The 16,493-nt window shown below is 35.6% G+C and overlaps 1 protein-coding gene across 1 annotated transcript; it reads left to right on the top strand.

Moving 5' to 3' along the window:
* Positions 1-6,456: 6,456 nt before the first annotated feature.
* GCG (glucagon) lies at positions 6,457-15,819 on the top strand. Its single transcript, XM_005573319.5, has 6 exons — positions 6,457-6,546; positions 9,509-9,609; positions 11,183-11,344; positions 13,018-13,155; positions 14,526-14,669; positions 15,328-15,819. The coding sequence occupies exons 2-6, from the start codon at positions 9,518-9,520 to the stop codon at positions 15,332-15,334; spliced, it is 543 nt and encodes a 180-aa protein (XP_005573376.2). The 5' UTR covers positions 6,457-6,546; positions 9,509-9,517; the 3' UTR covers positions 15,335-15,819.
* The last annotated feature ends 674 nt before the right edge of the window (positions 15,820-16,493 follow it).

Genomic DNA, 16,493 nt, shown 5'->3' with positions numbered 1-16,493 from the left:
GTCAAATAGTCAAATGTATCTCTGAATTTATAATTTTTACTTGATTCTTTGCATCAATGTCAACAGTCTTCAACAATACATTTATTAGGACAAGTGTCCATAAAAACATTAGATGCAAATTGATGTTTAATAAATCAAATAATTTTTTAAGATATTATTTGCATCACCTTTTTTTCCACTATGAGTTTTGCCTATTATTTCTGGGGAAAGAATGCAAACAAATTGGGAGGCCGAGGCGGGCGGATCACCAGGTCAGGAGATGGAGACCGTCCTGGCTAACATGGTGAAACCCCGCCTCTACTAAAAATACAAAAAAAATTTAGCCGGGCATGGTGGCAGGTGCCTGTAGTCCCAGCTACTCCGGAGGCTGAGGGAGGAGAATGGCGTGAACTCGGGAGGTGGAGCTTGCAGTGAGCTGAGATCGTGCCCCTGCACTCCAGCCTGGGCAACAGAGCGAGACTCCGTCTCAAAAAAAAAAAAAAAAAAAAAAAAAGAAAGAAAGAAAGAAAAAGAAAAGAATGCAAACAAAGGTATAAAAGCCATGGTCTTCAACCTCTAGAGTTTTGTTCATAAGTATTTATGGAGGAGAATGCTGGCAATCATGGACTAGACATATAAGAAACAAAGGGAGATTCTTTCTTCAGCCTTAGAAAGGACTTGTGGTTAGTCGACTGTGCTTTATGAGGAGAAAAGAATTTTTATTAAAACGGACGTGAAAAGTCAGCTTTTACATCTTCTGACAACATGGCAACAAAGAAATGATTTACCTTTCAGTAAGAGCCAGGACTAGAACACAGATATGAAATACTTTTGGCCATAGAAATGTTTCTAACTGCAGAAATAAATTATTTTGGTCATTTCTTGCAAAATGGAAATGTAGAAATTTATTCTCCAGGTTTGAAGAATAAAATAGCCAAACAATGAATTGTAATAAATTAAATAAAGCTCTGCTTTAAAATAGGGTAATAGCCTAGATGGCTTTAAGAATTTTCCTCCCTTCTATGATTATATCATTTCAATTTCACCAGAAAACTGGGCATATCTTGATAATACATGTGATAAAATACAAATTGGCAATACTGAGTAGGTTTCAGGCAGGGGGCAAATCTTACTACAAGGTATAATGAACAAGAAAAAGTCTTTATAACTTAGGTTTGCATTCTCTGCATTTTCTTACTATACAGACTTCAAATTTTAAATTTTCTAATGGCTGAAGTTACTTCCTTTTACAGAAGACTTTAAAAAATTGCAATGTTTTAATTGGTTCACATTAAAGACTCTTAGAAGCTTGAAGAAAAAAAGTCTTTCCAGATGAGCAAGAGGTTGGATAAATGTAATGACATATGGTTTGTTTTTTATAGCTACAATATGCGAAAAATAGTAGCATAACACATGTATTCAATGATATATATGTATTTATACATATAAATATATATTCTGCTTGTAAATTATGAGATAAGATTCTTTTGTACAAATATGATTTTGTTTTCTTTCTCTTTCTTGTTCCCTTTAGGAATAAAAATAACAACTGAAACTTAGAACAATTTTAAACATCTCATTATACCAGAGATCTTGCAAAAGATAAAATCAACGAATGCAAAGCCATGATGCCACAAAGTCCCCTACACAGACTTGTGAGCGGGCTGTCTGCAGGGTCTCGGAGCCTCAGGGCAGGAAGACTGTCCGTTGATCTTATTACTGAATCTTCCCTCCACCCCAGCAGGCTTCCTCAGAATCCTTCCAGATGGATGGGTCATGAACTGATTTTTAAATATCTCTCAGGAAGGGTATTTCTCACATCCTCTGGCAAACTCAGAACTTCCCCTGAAAGTTCTTCTTTTATTACCCCTGGATCCCTGAGCCTATTAAGTCACCCATAGAGATGTGAAGGACATCTGATTATTATATTGTATGTACTTAATTTTTAGCTTTTCAAATGCTCTTGTTAAGTGGCTCTTGATCCTTTTATCTTCAAAGTTAAAACTAATCAATAAAATTTTTTCCTCAAATGCTATACATAATTTTTCTTTGATCTTTTGAAGGTTCACACCTATTTTCAGAAGACCCTTGTTATGGACCCTTGGATGGTATCTAAATGCGTTGTGCTCTTCCTAGGTTAGAGCACAGGGTATTAAAATACTGTCCAAGAATCAAAAACAAACCTCAAGCATATCAGGAAAGCTTGACTGGTCGCTACTACAGTTTTATCAAACAGAGCTGGGCAAATCCTAGGGATGGGTGTTGAATAACATTGAGAAGAAGGGAGCAGTGATTTTGATTCCATTACCTCTGAGTGGTATCTTCCTCTCTCTGCCTTCATTGCAGTTGTTTTTCCATTACCTTCGCCCTGTCCTATGCTACTGTTTTCCATCCAGGCTCTGTTGCCACCATGTGTCTGTGAAGTTCACTTATTTTACCTAGCTAATCCTTAGTCACTGAAAAGTCTAACTCTTTGACTTCCAAAGTGATAAATGACCAATTAGTACTAATGCTCCATCCCCACAATCATTCTATTATGGCTTTAACTTTTTAATATGGGAAATTTCAAACATAAAGTAAGCAGAATCGCACAATGAACCCTGTTTATCCATCAGCCAGCTTCAACAATTATCAGTATTTTGCCATGGTTGTGTCATCTGTACCTCCACCCACACCTCAGACTTCTTCTTTTTGTAACTATTCTTTTTTTTTCCTTTTAGGTAAAATTTACATAAATTAAAAATCACGAATCTTAGCTGTACTATTTTGATAATCGGATAAACCTGGTAACACATACCCATAATATAGAATATTTCCATCTCCCAGAAAGTTCTCTCTTAGGCAATCCTCTCCCATCCTCTTCCAAGAAACAACCACAGTTCTGAGTTTTTTTAACTTCAGTTTTGCCTGTTCTTGAACTTCTATAAATGGATTCATACAGTATATAGTTGTTCATGTCCATCTTCTTTTATGCAGCATAATGTCTGCAAAATTCTTCAGCATTGCTGCCTGAGTCAGCTCTTGCTTAACTTTTGTTGCCGTATGAATTCCGTATCACAATTTGTTTATTCTTTCTCTTGTTGATGGATAGTTCAGTTGTTTCCAGTTTTTAAGTATTGTAAATAAAGCTTATTTGAACACTTTTTTACAAGTCATTTTGTGGACATATGTTTTTATTTCTCTTGGATAAAATACCCAGGAGTGGATTGCTAGGTCAAAGCGTAATTGTACATTTAGCTCTAAAGTTTTACCTTTTTCCAAAGTAGTTGTACTGTCACTCCTTTTTAAATTACATTTTGTTGGTTTGTTTTGAATGGATAATTCAATCAAATGGTCAAACAATCCAAACCACATAGCAGGTATATATAAAGAAGTATTCTTTGCATCCTGTCCCTGTCCACATGCACCTCACTTATCCACACTGCCCCCTACAGGTAAGCACTTTCATCAGCTTCTTGTTTATTCTAATTTTTTGACGCAATTACGAAAAATAAACATGTATTTCTGCCCCTCTACCTTCTAAAACAAAAGGTAGCCTACTACATACCCCTTCTGCACTTTCCTGTTTTCAACTAACAGCATATCTTGGAGTCTTTCCATATTGGTAAATAGACAGCATCCTCATTTTTTTTCTAAACAGTGCTCTATTGCTGACCCCTTGGATTAGTTCCCACCTGTTACTATTGTACTCAACCTTGTACCTAATCATTACATATCTACATAGCAATATGTATGGGATAAATGTTCAGAATAGTGCTTTAGCTTTACTGGGCCAAGAACTATAGGTATTTGTCACTTTGATAAGTATTACCAAACTGCCTTTCAAAGGAGTTAATATTTTGTACTCCAATCAGCAACGTCTGAGAGTTCTCCCTGACCATAGACTTCCCACCACAGCTCACTGTGAACCTGGATCTCTACCATACTCAAATATTCCTAAGTATTCTGAGCAGCTACAGAAAATAAACCTACAATAACCCCACAAGGCATGGTTTTGTGTAAATTATTAAGAATTTCAAGATGGTAAAAGCATTAAGGCAAGCATGAGGTCCTGCATGCAGCCTCATGCAACTGGACAGATTGCAAATCTGTGGAAATTGTCCTTAGGACTAAACATCATAAAGAAATCATATACGACACTAGTCATAGAAATACAGGGCTGCCACTTTCCTTGCCTCACATCTAAATCAATGAATAACTGTATTGATGGGAATAGGCCAAGTAGAGGCTCATGCTGGAACAGTCATTGAAAGAAGATCTGCAAGTCCAAATTGCACTTGGGTTCTGTCTTAATTTCTGACAGTGCGGTGTCCATGAAGAAGCCTGATTGCCCCTCCTAGAGAGGAGAGCAGGGCACAGTGCAGTGGGGTTCTTATTGCTTATACATCTTCAGAATGCTTACCCTTATGACACTGGGAGCCCCAAGAAGCAATGTCAGTGGGCTGGAGATAAAGTCACAGGAAATTTTCTGAAACAACTAGGGATAGTCACTTCTAGAATAATGGAAGCAAGTAGAGTGGAGGGAAAGAAAAATGTTTGGTAGTTAAATACCAGAAAAGGATAGTTACTGCAAGACCAGTGCTTTCTTGAAAGTTTTATATACATGATCTTCAGATCTTCTTTCTTAGGGCTGCTCCATAAACAAGTACAGTCTGAAAAGGAAAGAGGGAGACAGAGACAGAGACAGAAAGAAACATTTACTTAAATAGACAAATAGACAACAGGAAAAATAGAACTGAATCTGCCAAAACAATTAAAACTATAGCTAATAGCTGTGTGAAGATTTTAGCCAAACAGAAAGACAAGCTAATCATACATTAAATCAATCCACTCTTTCAAACTATTACCGTATTTATAAGTGTTACTCTCTAGACTGACCTGGGGCGTGACACCTTTCTCTGCTCTTTCACCCCCTCTGCTGGTAGTGCCAAGAAACTGGTCTCAGATCAAGACACCAGCAGTACCAACGAGGAGATAAAGTGAGAAGGATATTTTATATAGCTGTGCTTCTCAAATTTTAATACGAACACAGATTTCCTTAGGATTTTGTTAAAATACAGATTCTGATGGGCATGAGATTCTGCATGACTAGCAAGCTCCCAAATGATGCTAGTCCTTGGACCACACTTTGCAAAGCAAGGCTTTCTAGCATCAATAATCACCAGCACAAAAACCCCTCAATGAGGTCTTCCAGTCTGACTTGAAACTGATCTCTATGGCCTTTAAGTAGCTCTACATTCCAATGTTGGTCTCATGCACAAATTGAACAGTTAAGTTCATTTGGAATATTTCTCCAGTTGCCTCAATGATTTACCTCCATGCAAGTCATCAGTTACATCATGCGGTTGGTTATATTAGAATATTGGAATCTAGTTAGGAAACATTGTGATGAGTTTGCAATATGGAATAAACTTTTTTATTTTAGAAAAGACATTTGCCAACCCCTCTCATTTTACAAATAAGGAGGGAGAGACACAAAGAGAATGTGTGACTTGACCAAGGTCACACAGCTGGTCAATAACAGGAAAACTAAAATCGAATTATGCTGACACTACGTCTTATGCTCTCTGTCCAGACTGTTTACCATTTTTCTATTTCTCTACAGTGACCAGAACAATTTCTGCTAAATCTTACAGATCATTAAAGGCCTATGTGGTCGGTCACAAAACTCAGGAAACATGACAACATGCATCTCATCTCAACAGTTTTCCTCATCTCATTCTTCTGTAACTTAGTACCCCACTCTCTTATCAGTAAAATTAGATTTTAAATGTACATTAGAAGGGGGAAAATGCCAGATAATTTCCTATTAGCATCAGCTATCTTGGATGTTTAATCTTCATTTGGCTCCATCCTTTCTGCCTGAATTCCATTTATTAAAACAGGACACATTGGGATTTAATCAATATCCTTAAATTTTCCATAAACACAACATAAATAAACTCCATGTAGTGAGGGAGAGGATTTTTAATACTTACCTGTTGAATGAATGATCATTTTTTGGATAGAAGAATGACTGAAGTGATTGTTATATTCAGGTAAATTCATCATGGCTAGGTAGCAAACCAAAAGACTTACAAGAACCTCAAATGAGGCCATGCACAAAACAGGGCTGGCCATGGGCTATGTAATTTCAAGGTCTTTTGTCTTCAACATCAAAATTCACTTTAGAGAACTTAAGTGGTTTTCATGCGTGACTGAAAGTGGAAGGTGAATTTCCAAGCTGCTCTTCCCATTCCCAACCAAAATAAAAAAAAAAAAAAAAGACACAAGAGTGCATAAAAAGTTTCCAGGTCTCTGAGGTTTGTCACCCAATGTAAGCGTAGAATGCAGATGAGCAAAGTGAGTGGGCGAGGGAAGTCATTTGTAACAAAAACTCCTTATTTACAGATGAGAAATTTATATTGTCAGCGTAATATCTGTGAGGCTAAACAGAGCTGGAGAGTATATAAAAGCAGTGCGCCTTGGTGCAGAAGTGCAGAGCTTAGGACACAGAGCACATCAAAAGTTCCCAAAGAGGGCTTGCTCTCTCTTCACCTGCTCTGTTCTACAGCACACTACCGGAAGGTAAGATGATTATAAAATTGTAAATCCTGTTTGGGGGACAGTTAAGTGTTTTTAAGGGATCAAAGTATTATAAATTAAAATGTTGTTCTTTCATCTTAGACTTTATTACTAATAGCAGACAGAGAGGAACGGAGATGAAAAGGTTATATCAAATGCATTTACGTGTACTTTAATATAGCGAAGTTGCAAAGCGAGTTGGAAAAATAATTCCACGCAAAAATATAAAATAGAAAGAAAAAAAAAGATTCAAATCAATGCACTTGTTATAATACTTAACTGTTATGAGAATTGTATTTTAAAATAATTGGTAACATTTTGAAGAATAAATATTTTTCTTGGACTTGATAGATGTGTACACTACTTTGAACAGAAGGCGCCTTTTAAAGTAAGCAGAAATGTGTCCATTAGGGAGCCTATAACAGAAATTGCTTTTTACCAATTAAAATCTCTAGTTTTCCAAAAGAGCAAATTAAATATCATCTTTCAAATATTCAAATTTCAGACATCTATCAGAAAGTCAAAGTCCGTGAAATCTACTCTTTGTAAATAAAACATAGCATACTTGGTGCGGAGAACAAGTATCTATTTGGGGGTTTTCTTTGGATGGATCTGAGTGAAGTCATAGATTAATAACTATTTACTATGTATTGAGGACAAATAGTAATAAAATCTAAAATAGCTACCCTCTGGAATAAAATTTTAATTTGTCTTTTTAGATTAAGCTCCTAAAGACAAAACACAAATTTACAAAGATCTTCAATGGAGTAAATGATTAAGTGGTGTATTTTTCCATACATACTGAAGACCTATTACATAAAATGAGCTAACCAGTTTAAAAAAGGATTTATGTGGACTACAATGCCAATATATTTGGGGATAGAATATAATGTCTTCTTTTTTAGGTCTAAGATTAATCTTTCTCTAAGACTTCCTACTTATTATTGTTACCACACTTTCCTTTAAATTTAAGTGGAAATTTGTAGTTCTTACAAAACTGTAGCCTCTCTTTAGACTACCTAAAGAGGGGGAAATTTGGAAATTATTTTCTTATCGAATAAGATTTTGATACTAAAATAACATAAATATTTACTTTCTCAGCAATTGTATTCAAACAATTAACTCTATTCTTATTTTTTCCCACAATTTGGTAGACTTTCACAAACAAATAAGTGAGATTTCTAAAGCCAGGTCTTTCTTCAGAAGAAGCCATTTAATGTTGCTAATATTATAAGATATAGAACGCTCAATTCTTTATGTTGTTTATGGTTGTTCTTTCTTCCATCGGTTCCTGAAGTGGCAGGATGCCTTCTGCTCTAAATCTGCCTCAATGGAACATAATAGGAGATGTTGCAAAATGCTTAGGACTTTGGGTGGAATGAGTATTTTTTCAGTCTTGTGAAAGACTAAAAGCTTTTACAAGAAACTTTCCAACAGTGGTATAATTGTAAAAAGAAGTGCTTACTTTAATATTTAAATATTCCTGAAAGCATGGATATAACAATTGAGAGTTATAATCAGAAGACACTACCTAAATATATGGCAAGGTTTCCAACGTCTGCCAACTGGTGAAACTGAAACATAGCAAAATGTCAAATGGTAATTTGATGTTGATGAATGAAGAAGGGTGAATATATCATTCCTACTATGTTCCTTTGTCTAATCGTCCATTCAGTCTACAAAAAAACTTAATATTTCAAAGAAAAAAGTTACTGCTGCAGGTATTACAGTGTCTATCTTTTATTGCCAGTGATAGCAAATACAGCTAAGATGTTAAGGAAAAGATTGATAGTTTAAAAATGATAATATTTGTGAAATCCTTATTCCAAACAAATGTCATTTGCTAAAAATACTCATTCAAATTATTTGTGGATAAGCATAGTCAAACTTGGATTGAAATGCCCACTTCTCAAAGGAAACACCATTGGGTTTCAAAGTAGCAGAGATCCATAACAAATACTGGACTTGATGTCCCCATTCAGAAAATTGAAGAGCTTGCTCTGTGGGGACACTCTGTCCCACATTCATGTTGGTCCCAGTCCCCATCCACACTGCATCATCATGTCCTTAACATACTATGGCTTCACAGGGCATACGCTTGTGACACAAGGACAAGCAATTAGGTGTATCCTATAACCAAGTCTATGGTGTCACTAGCAGTGAATGACATGTCCTCATCTAAGTCCAATTAGAAAACAACCTGGGGACTTTTATGACTTTAGAAGTAAGCTCTAATTTTCTTTTAGATAGTAATCTCTTAGTTTTTTAGTTGTGATTGTTCACGTTGCCAGAAGCATTAGTTCTTGCTGCAAATTGCTTGTCTTTAAAATGATTTTTTCCCTTTAATTTAGAACAGGTCAAAGCACCCTAAAATACCTCAAATCTGTTGGCCGCTTTATAATTACAAAGTCTAGACCAAGTTACACTATTTAAAATATAAATGAATAATACATCTGAACCGACAGCTGGTATGCCAAGTTGTAGCCTGAGGCTGCTTTAAGATAGTTGAAATGCAGTATAATGTAAATGCTTGGAAGTGAAGGACTATTAATTGAAAGCCAGACTGATAGTGAGGGGGGTGGCATGATGGATAAGGTGCCATTCAGGCTAACCATATGTAGCATATCATCTACAGTGGGTATTTTAAATGTTGATTGTGGACATTTTAATTTCCAGTCTGGAAATGAGCCTTCTAATTATTAAACAGAAGTGTCCCTACATTAATGAAAAAGCTTAATGGTGGAACACATCTTTTGTGTCCTTTTTTGCCTCCAAAAAATCTGGGGGAAAAACATAATCCACTATTTAAAATTAAGCTGAAAATATAATCAGAATAAAACTGATAACACTAGCTTTTTCTTTCTACTTACGATATTTATCTAGTCAAATCTAACTAATTTAGCCTAACGTGTTTAAAAATGCTTGCCTGCCCCCCTTACCCTACCCCCATTCTGTGTTCTGACAGACAGCAGAAATGAAAAGCATTTACTTTGTGGCTGGATTGTTTGTAATGCTGGTACAAGGCAGCTGGCAACGTTCCCTTCAAGACACAGAGGAGAAATCCAGGTATTAAATCCATAGTCTTGAACTAACGTATCAATATGGTTGGAATAAAGCCTGCGAAAACTATGATTAGTGAATAGGGTCTCAGTAATTTAGAGTAAATGTTCTGCACAATGATCAAATGTTTAAAGTATCCTTGTGATAAAAGCAGACTTTGTTGGAGTGTAGATCAGAGTATGTGTTTTTTATAATCAAAGGAGAGAGAAATGTTGAAAAACATGTTACATGGGAAATTATAGCTCTTTGAAATCTACAGATGATTCTATCTGTCAATTCATTACTCACACACTGCATAATAGATTATTTCAATTATTCACACCAACCCTTTTCTCTTTTTTCCTCCTTTAAAAAATAACATTATTTCTTCCTAAATGTAAAAGCCATACATGTTCATGATGGAAAGTATGAAAAGTATGCAAAAAATACTAAGTACTCAAAATTCCACTGTCCAAAGAAAGCTGTTCAAAGTAAACAAATTTGGTGTATTACTTTCCTGTGTTTTATGTAAACCGTACATAAATATCTCTTGGCTCATTATATGGCTTTGTATCATGCTTGATATCTTAATGTAGTATTATTATATAATTTTACTGTATTATTAAAAATATCTATTAAACATATGATATTTAATGGCTGCATACTATGTCATCCCATAAATGTACAATATTTGTTTAGCTATTTATTTGGGAAGCTTAAGAGGTCTTCAGATTTCTTCCATGAAGAATGTTGCAAACAACATTTTATATACACACTTTCCTACATTTCTTACTATTTTTTGTACATAGGTTTATAGTTGTAAAAATACTGTATCAAAGGGTCTGAATGAGTTTAAACCTTTTATAATATCTTGCCAACTTGCTTTCCAGAAAGTTCATATACATGCACACTCTCATCAGCAGTGTAGAAATACTCCTCATAATATCCTCCTCAGCATTCAATGTTTGCTAATTTCATAGGTAAAAATAGTATCTCATTTCTGAGTATTAATTACATTGACTATTTCTCCGTGTATTTACCATGCCAACCAACTGTTGATTAGTGGCATATGGATTATTCATGATACAGTTTCAAATTAGAAAGTGTCCTTTTTCTTGCCTTTCTTTGAACTTTTAATTGTCTTCTTTCCACTATTAGCCACCATATAACTAGATAATTGTGCTGTTTTCATATTAATATATGCAAAACAAAACTGGGAACATAAAGCTGCTGCTCAAAGAAATGATTTGGGATTCTTCACCCTTTTAAAACATTCAAGTCAATACTCTCTTCTGTCACTATTAGCATAATCATGGGTAGATTAATTAGTAGAAAAAGATTTGTTTAATCCTATTTCAGGAAAAAAGAGGTCAGTTGAGAAACATGTTACTAGAATTCAGAATAATAGCGTATGCAACTATACTAAAACAATGGGATCTCATGACAAGCTGAGGAAGATCTCTCTAAACTACCTATTGAAATACTCTAGATGCCTGCCTTACTGTTTTATATGGTCTTGTATTTTTGTAGTGAAGATGCTTCTCAAGTGAGTCTACTCTTGAAGAGAGATTTATGTTGTACCAATCACTGTTCTTCACAGATCAGTCTCAGCTTCCCAGACAGACCCACTCGGTGATCCTGATCAGATGAATGAGGACAAGCGCCATTCACAGGGCACATTCACCAGTGACTACAGCAAGTATCTGGACTCCAGGCGTGCCCAAGATTTTGTGCAGTGGTTGATGAATACCAAGAGGAACAGGTAAGAGTCTAAACCTGGTTCAAACTTGCACATAAATGTATTAAATAGGTCTAAAATTTCTATTGACATTATTAAGTTCTTATGCTCGTCAAATAGTGCCCATAAGCTCTGATCATTTTGAAGATATTTAGGGTTGTGGATGCTCTCCTTTGTATTATGCCTCCGAATGTCTTAACCCGCACCCCTCTAAACCACTTACCCAACCTCCAGTGTGACATAGACTTTAAATTATTTTCCCAGTGGTAGTCCTAGCAATATTTACTTGCTTACTCACTTCCCCTTAAAGTGAAAATTTACTTTTGTGGACCTACGAGGTTACCAATCTAATTTCTACCGAAAGATAGAGCAAATGTAACATTCTTTTGTGGGGTTCAAACCCAACATTAAAATTATCCCCCAGCCAAGGGTAAGGAATGGAAACAGATGCATTCTTTTTCTTGTAGAATAAAATCCAAGACATGCATTTAAAATTACAGCCTAGCTGCACAGCATAGAGAGAGAAGGCAGCAAATAAGAACACAAGCCTATCGGAAGGCATACATTTTAATGTTGGATTTTCTTTGACGAGTGTTGGGTTTTTTGCTGCATCTAGGCTACTGGAGGAAATTATCCGCAAGGGTTTCACAGAGATGGTGGAATTTCACAATTTTTTTGGAGGGTGGCCCACAAGGGGAAGGGAGTTATGCATAGAAAGTAGCTGAAGAAATAAAAAAAAATCAGGAAAAGGACATAGATTTGTCTGGATAGAATGGAGAAGAGAGAGAGAGAGAGTAAGAAAGGGAGAGAGAGAGACAGAGAGAGAGGGAGAGAGAACAAGCAAGCAGGAGGAATAGGAGAAATAGAGTTGCTAACCAAAGGTTCTTAAAATAGAGGGTACAACCACAGGAAGATGGCTATCATGGTCAGAGCAGACACTGGGAGAGGTCCCTGTTAAGGACTACAGTGAAAGGTGAGAAATCACAAATTTATAAAAATGCAAACAACTGTCCTCATTTTGTAGAATGGGAATGCCACAACTTGGTAAATTGATGTAAAGCAATCCTCACACTCAAGCAGGGTTGGCTACATGTTTAAGATGAGGTGATATGGCATAATATGTGCCAGGGAGACTGACAGCAGCTGACGGCTCACCTCCACAGTGCTCTGCACATACTTGATGTTGATATGGGGTCATCTTCTTTGCTTTCCTTGTTGCTAGCAGATCACACATTTTCTTTAATCCATTATCAAGTGGTCCTTTTGGTGACAATTCAAGATGGTCCTTTGCTTTCCCTCAAATCAATTAGCTAACTCTGACCCCATACTTACTAATAATAAACAGCTGCCTTGCTTGCAAGTCACATAGCACAGTGGATAGCCTGTATTCATTGAGGCTAACGTCAAAGGTAAGGCAGCTTTAATAACCAATGGCATACACAAGCAGGGGATTGCAGATGGGTATGCTGGGAAGGGAGGGGGAGCTTTAGCCCACCGATTGTTAGTAGCCCTCTTCCACCAGTTTCAATCCAGAACATTAACGTAGCTTCACGACAAATCCCCTAGCAACCCTCATCGCCTAAACTCCCTAAGCCCCTTCTACATAGAATCCTGAACCCAAAGTTGCCACTGCTTATAGGTGAGAACCATATTGCCAAAGAGACAGATCTTCAATTTAACTTTCACATTTCTTTCAGGAATAACATTGCCAAACGTCACGATGAATTTGAGAGACATGCTGAAGGGACCTTTACCAGTGATGTAAGTTCTTATTTGGAAGGCCAAGCTGCCAAGGAATTCATTGCTTGGCTGGTGAAAGGCCGAGGAAGGCGAGAGTAAGTCTGTACATTCTTATTTGACATTTTTTGCCTTGATGCAGAAAATTTAAGACTACAGTTATCTATATATGGATCTGGATTACAGAAGCAATTAGTAGTCTTGCAAAGTAAGGAAATAATTCCTATTGATGAGAAACAGTATACAAAAGTTGAGTCCATTTTGTTTTTGGTACTAAGTATTAATAATAGAGCCAAACAAGTTACATTTTTATCCCCCTTGTAGTTACATTATAATTAGGTATTAAATCTTTGGCCAAACCAGGCCACCTCTGAGAGTAAATAGGGTGTTTTTAATAACTACACTGAGACAAGTTGAAACTAGGACTGTTCCAGGGGAGCTAGAGATAAGGAAAAAGAAGAAATGGTGCTGAAAACTTCCAATGTTTAAAGAAAACATGTAATATTTAAAGCTTAACTTTAAATATTTACATATGTGATCAACATATATTTATATGTTAATAAACATTCAGATAAAAATTTGAAGACTGAAAGTGACCAAACATAAAATGTTGATAAAATGATATTCAAAGTACAAACAGGTAAAAACATCCATATATTTAACTACATATCCAATTTTGTATGGGGCTGTCATATAGATATCTATTAAACAATCAAAGTTGAAAAACAACCAAGACCATTCATTACTTGCTTGGATCTTAACACAACCAAACAGACCTGTGAACCATCTCATTTTCTCCTGATTTTTTTGGAGAGATGAAATATGAGAGACAGAGAATATATGTTCAACTCTGATTTTTAAATTAGATTTAAAACAAGCTTACTGAAATTTAAAGAGATCTCAAGATGAAAGAGAACTAGCATAATGGTTGGTTTTTAAAACATTAATAATTAAACTTATAAAACCAGTGGTAACATAGTTTCTTACTCTTGACGGTATTTTGTAGTGTTTTAAAGGGATAGCAAAAATTCTGCAATTGTAAACCAGTGAAAGAGAAAAATCTAATATAGATGAAGCTTTAACCTCTTAATACTGCATTTTGTAAGGCTGTTTCAGCAATCTCTGATTTTATAGGATATGCTATATTTTGTTGAACTACAGACAAATTAATAATCTCAACAATAGTTCCTGTATTGTCAATATACTAAAATCTTCAAAACAACCTGGAAGATTGAAAGGGGCATGAAATTATGCAGGCTTGGTATTAGATCTCAGCTCTACTACTTTCTCTTTCAGGCAGTTAACGGTCTACGTGAGTTTTTATCAGGTGTTTCATAATATGCCCTTTAAAAACAGAATCCTTTCCTGTTTCCTCAAGACACTTGTGCATGTTACCAGTAGTAGACAATCTATGATCATTTATTTAAAACGTCTAATCAAACGCTAATTTTAACCCTTATTTTCTTAGTTTCCCAGAAGAGGTCGCCATTGTTGAAGAACTTGGCCGCAGACATGCTGATGGTTCTTTCTCTGATGAGATGAACACGGTTCTTGATAATCTTGCCACCAGGGACTTTATAAACTGGTTGATTCAGACCAAAATCACTGACAGGTGATTGCTTTTTAGTTAATTCTGAAAACCATCAAACTTTCATAAGTACTGATTGCCATACTGCTACAAGCTATTCCCCATGTAGGGGGAAAGTCTGTAATCTCTCGTTATATAAGAAATAATTATGCGCGTTTAAGTCATATAAGAGTACATCGTTATGTTTGTTTTGTATCATTACAGTTTGTATACATTTATTCATTTATTCCAGAAACATTTACTGAGTGTCTATTAGAGTCAAGAAGCTAGAAACACAGATAGAAATGAAACATTGGAAATATTACATCATTCACATATTGTCTCATTGAAAATTGCTATGTATGCTGAAATTTTAGCACAATGGTGAAATGCAGCATATACAATATTACATGCTTAATAAGAAGAGTAGTGAGAACTGGACACCAAAAAATACTTATCTTGATGAATTTTTATTTTTTAATAATTATTAATAATTGTTTGATAGCTTTGATGGGCAGATTTTAGGATAAATAATCTTTAAATGGAAATATTTTAAGAGTCCAAAGGATGGAGAGATTTACAGGCAAAGGGATTAATAAACAACTTTTATCAAAATAAATCATTGAAATACTTTCTGGATAAGTTAACCATATCATCTTCTCATTGTAATTATGTTAAATCATTTTCTTTTTTTAATCTCTAGGAAATAACTATATCACTATTCAAGATCATCTTCACAACATCACCTGCCAGTCACGTGGGATGTTTGAAACGTTAAGTCCTGTAAATTTAAGAGGTGTATTCTGAGGCCATATTGCTTTGCATGCCAATAAATAAATTTTCTTTTAGTGTTGTGTAGCCAAAAATTGTAAATGGAATAAAGTTTTGTGAAAATATTGCTAAAATATCAGCTATAAAATATGAAAGTGCTAGATTCTGTTATTTTCTTCTTATTTTGGGTGAAGTACCCCAACCTGTTTACATTTAGTGATAAAATTATTTTTCTATGATATAATTTATAAATGTAAATTATTCCAATCATGACATATCTGCATTATAATAATAGGAGAAGAGAAGAACTGGTGGCCACAGTGGTGAAACTGGAAAGATAACTTTCTTCTTGAAACCTTTGTCTTAAAAAATAATCAGCTTTCAATGTATCAAAGATACAATTAAATAAAATTTTCAAGCTTCTTTATCATTGTCTGTTTGCTTTTTATGTCCCCCTTTTTAATGCCCCACTCCTTCCAAGCACCCCTGTTTTCTAAGCTGCAGTCCACAAGTCAAATCTGGTGCACAGGCATGACTTCATGCTTCAAATGGCTGCACAGAACTTTTAACATTTTGAGCCAACATTGAAAAATCAGGGTCTTTCATGGAAAACTATTGATTTGTAGCATCTCCTGAAAATGTAGGTCATCAGGCAATATTAGACCCAAAAGGCAAGTCTATCCTGTAACTAAGTAGCAGCTGCCTCTTACTAAAGGATCAGGTGCTCCCCGGCTTGTGTAGGTCCCCAGCACCTGCCCATGCATGCTCCCACACCTCACCTACATAATGGAGACATCAAGGAACTTACCTCTGGCCCACTTCACTTGCATACTGCACTTGCAGGCATTTGAGTTTTCCCATCATGCCTTGTACCCTGTTCTCCTTGTCCTGCAATGGCCAATATCTTGGGACAGTCTGACAGTGATTGCCAAGCCTGAGACTTTTCTTTGCTGTATTTAGCATTGCCAACTCTCTTTCTCTATCTCTATAGTGCTCCCACAGAGTAGACTTACCCACCAATAAGATTCTAACGTTTACAAATTACTTATATATTTTGATCAGCAGTAGTGAATTTGAACTAATACCTGTAATGATCAC

This window comes from Macaca fascicularis, chromosome 12 (genome assembly GCF_037993035.2).
Source record: "Macaca fascicularis isolate 582-1 chromosome 12, T2T-MFA8v1.1".
Classification (NCBI taxonomy): Eukaryota; Metazoa; Chordata; class Mammalia; order Primates; family Cercopithecidae; genus Macaca; species Macaca fascicularis.
Note: the sequence above shows the minus strand (reverse complement) of the source record. Positions and strands in the feature narration are given on the sequence as shown.

Coding starts and splice junctions, on each gene's coding strand:
- GCG (XM_005573319.5), top strand. CDS start 9,518: ATGAAAAGCATTTACTTTGTGGCTGGATTGTTTGTAATGCTGGTACAA. Junction 9,610..11,182: donor GACACAGAGGAGAAATCCAG/GTATTAAATCCA, acceptor TGTTCTTCACAG/ATCAGTCTCAGCTTCCCAGA. Junction 13,156..14,525: donor AAAGGCCGAGGAAGGCGAGA/GTAAGTCTGTAC, acceptor TTATTTTCTTAG/TTTCCCAGAAGAGGTCGCCA.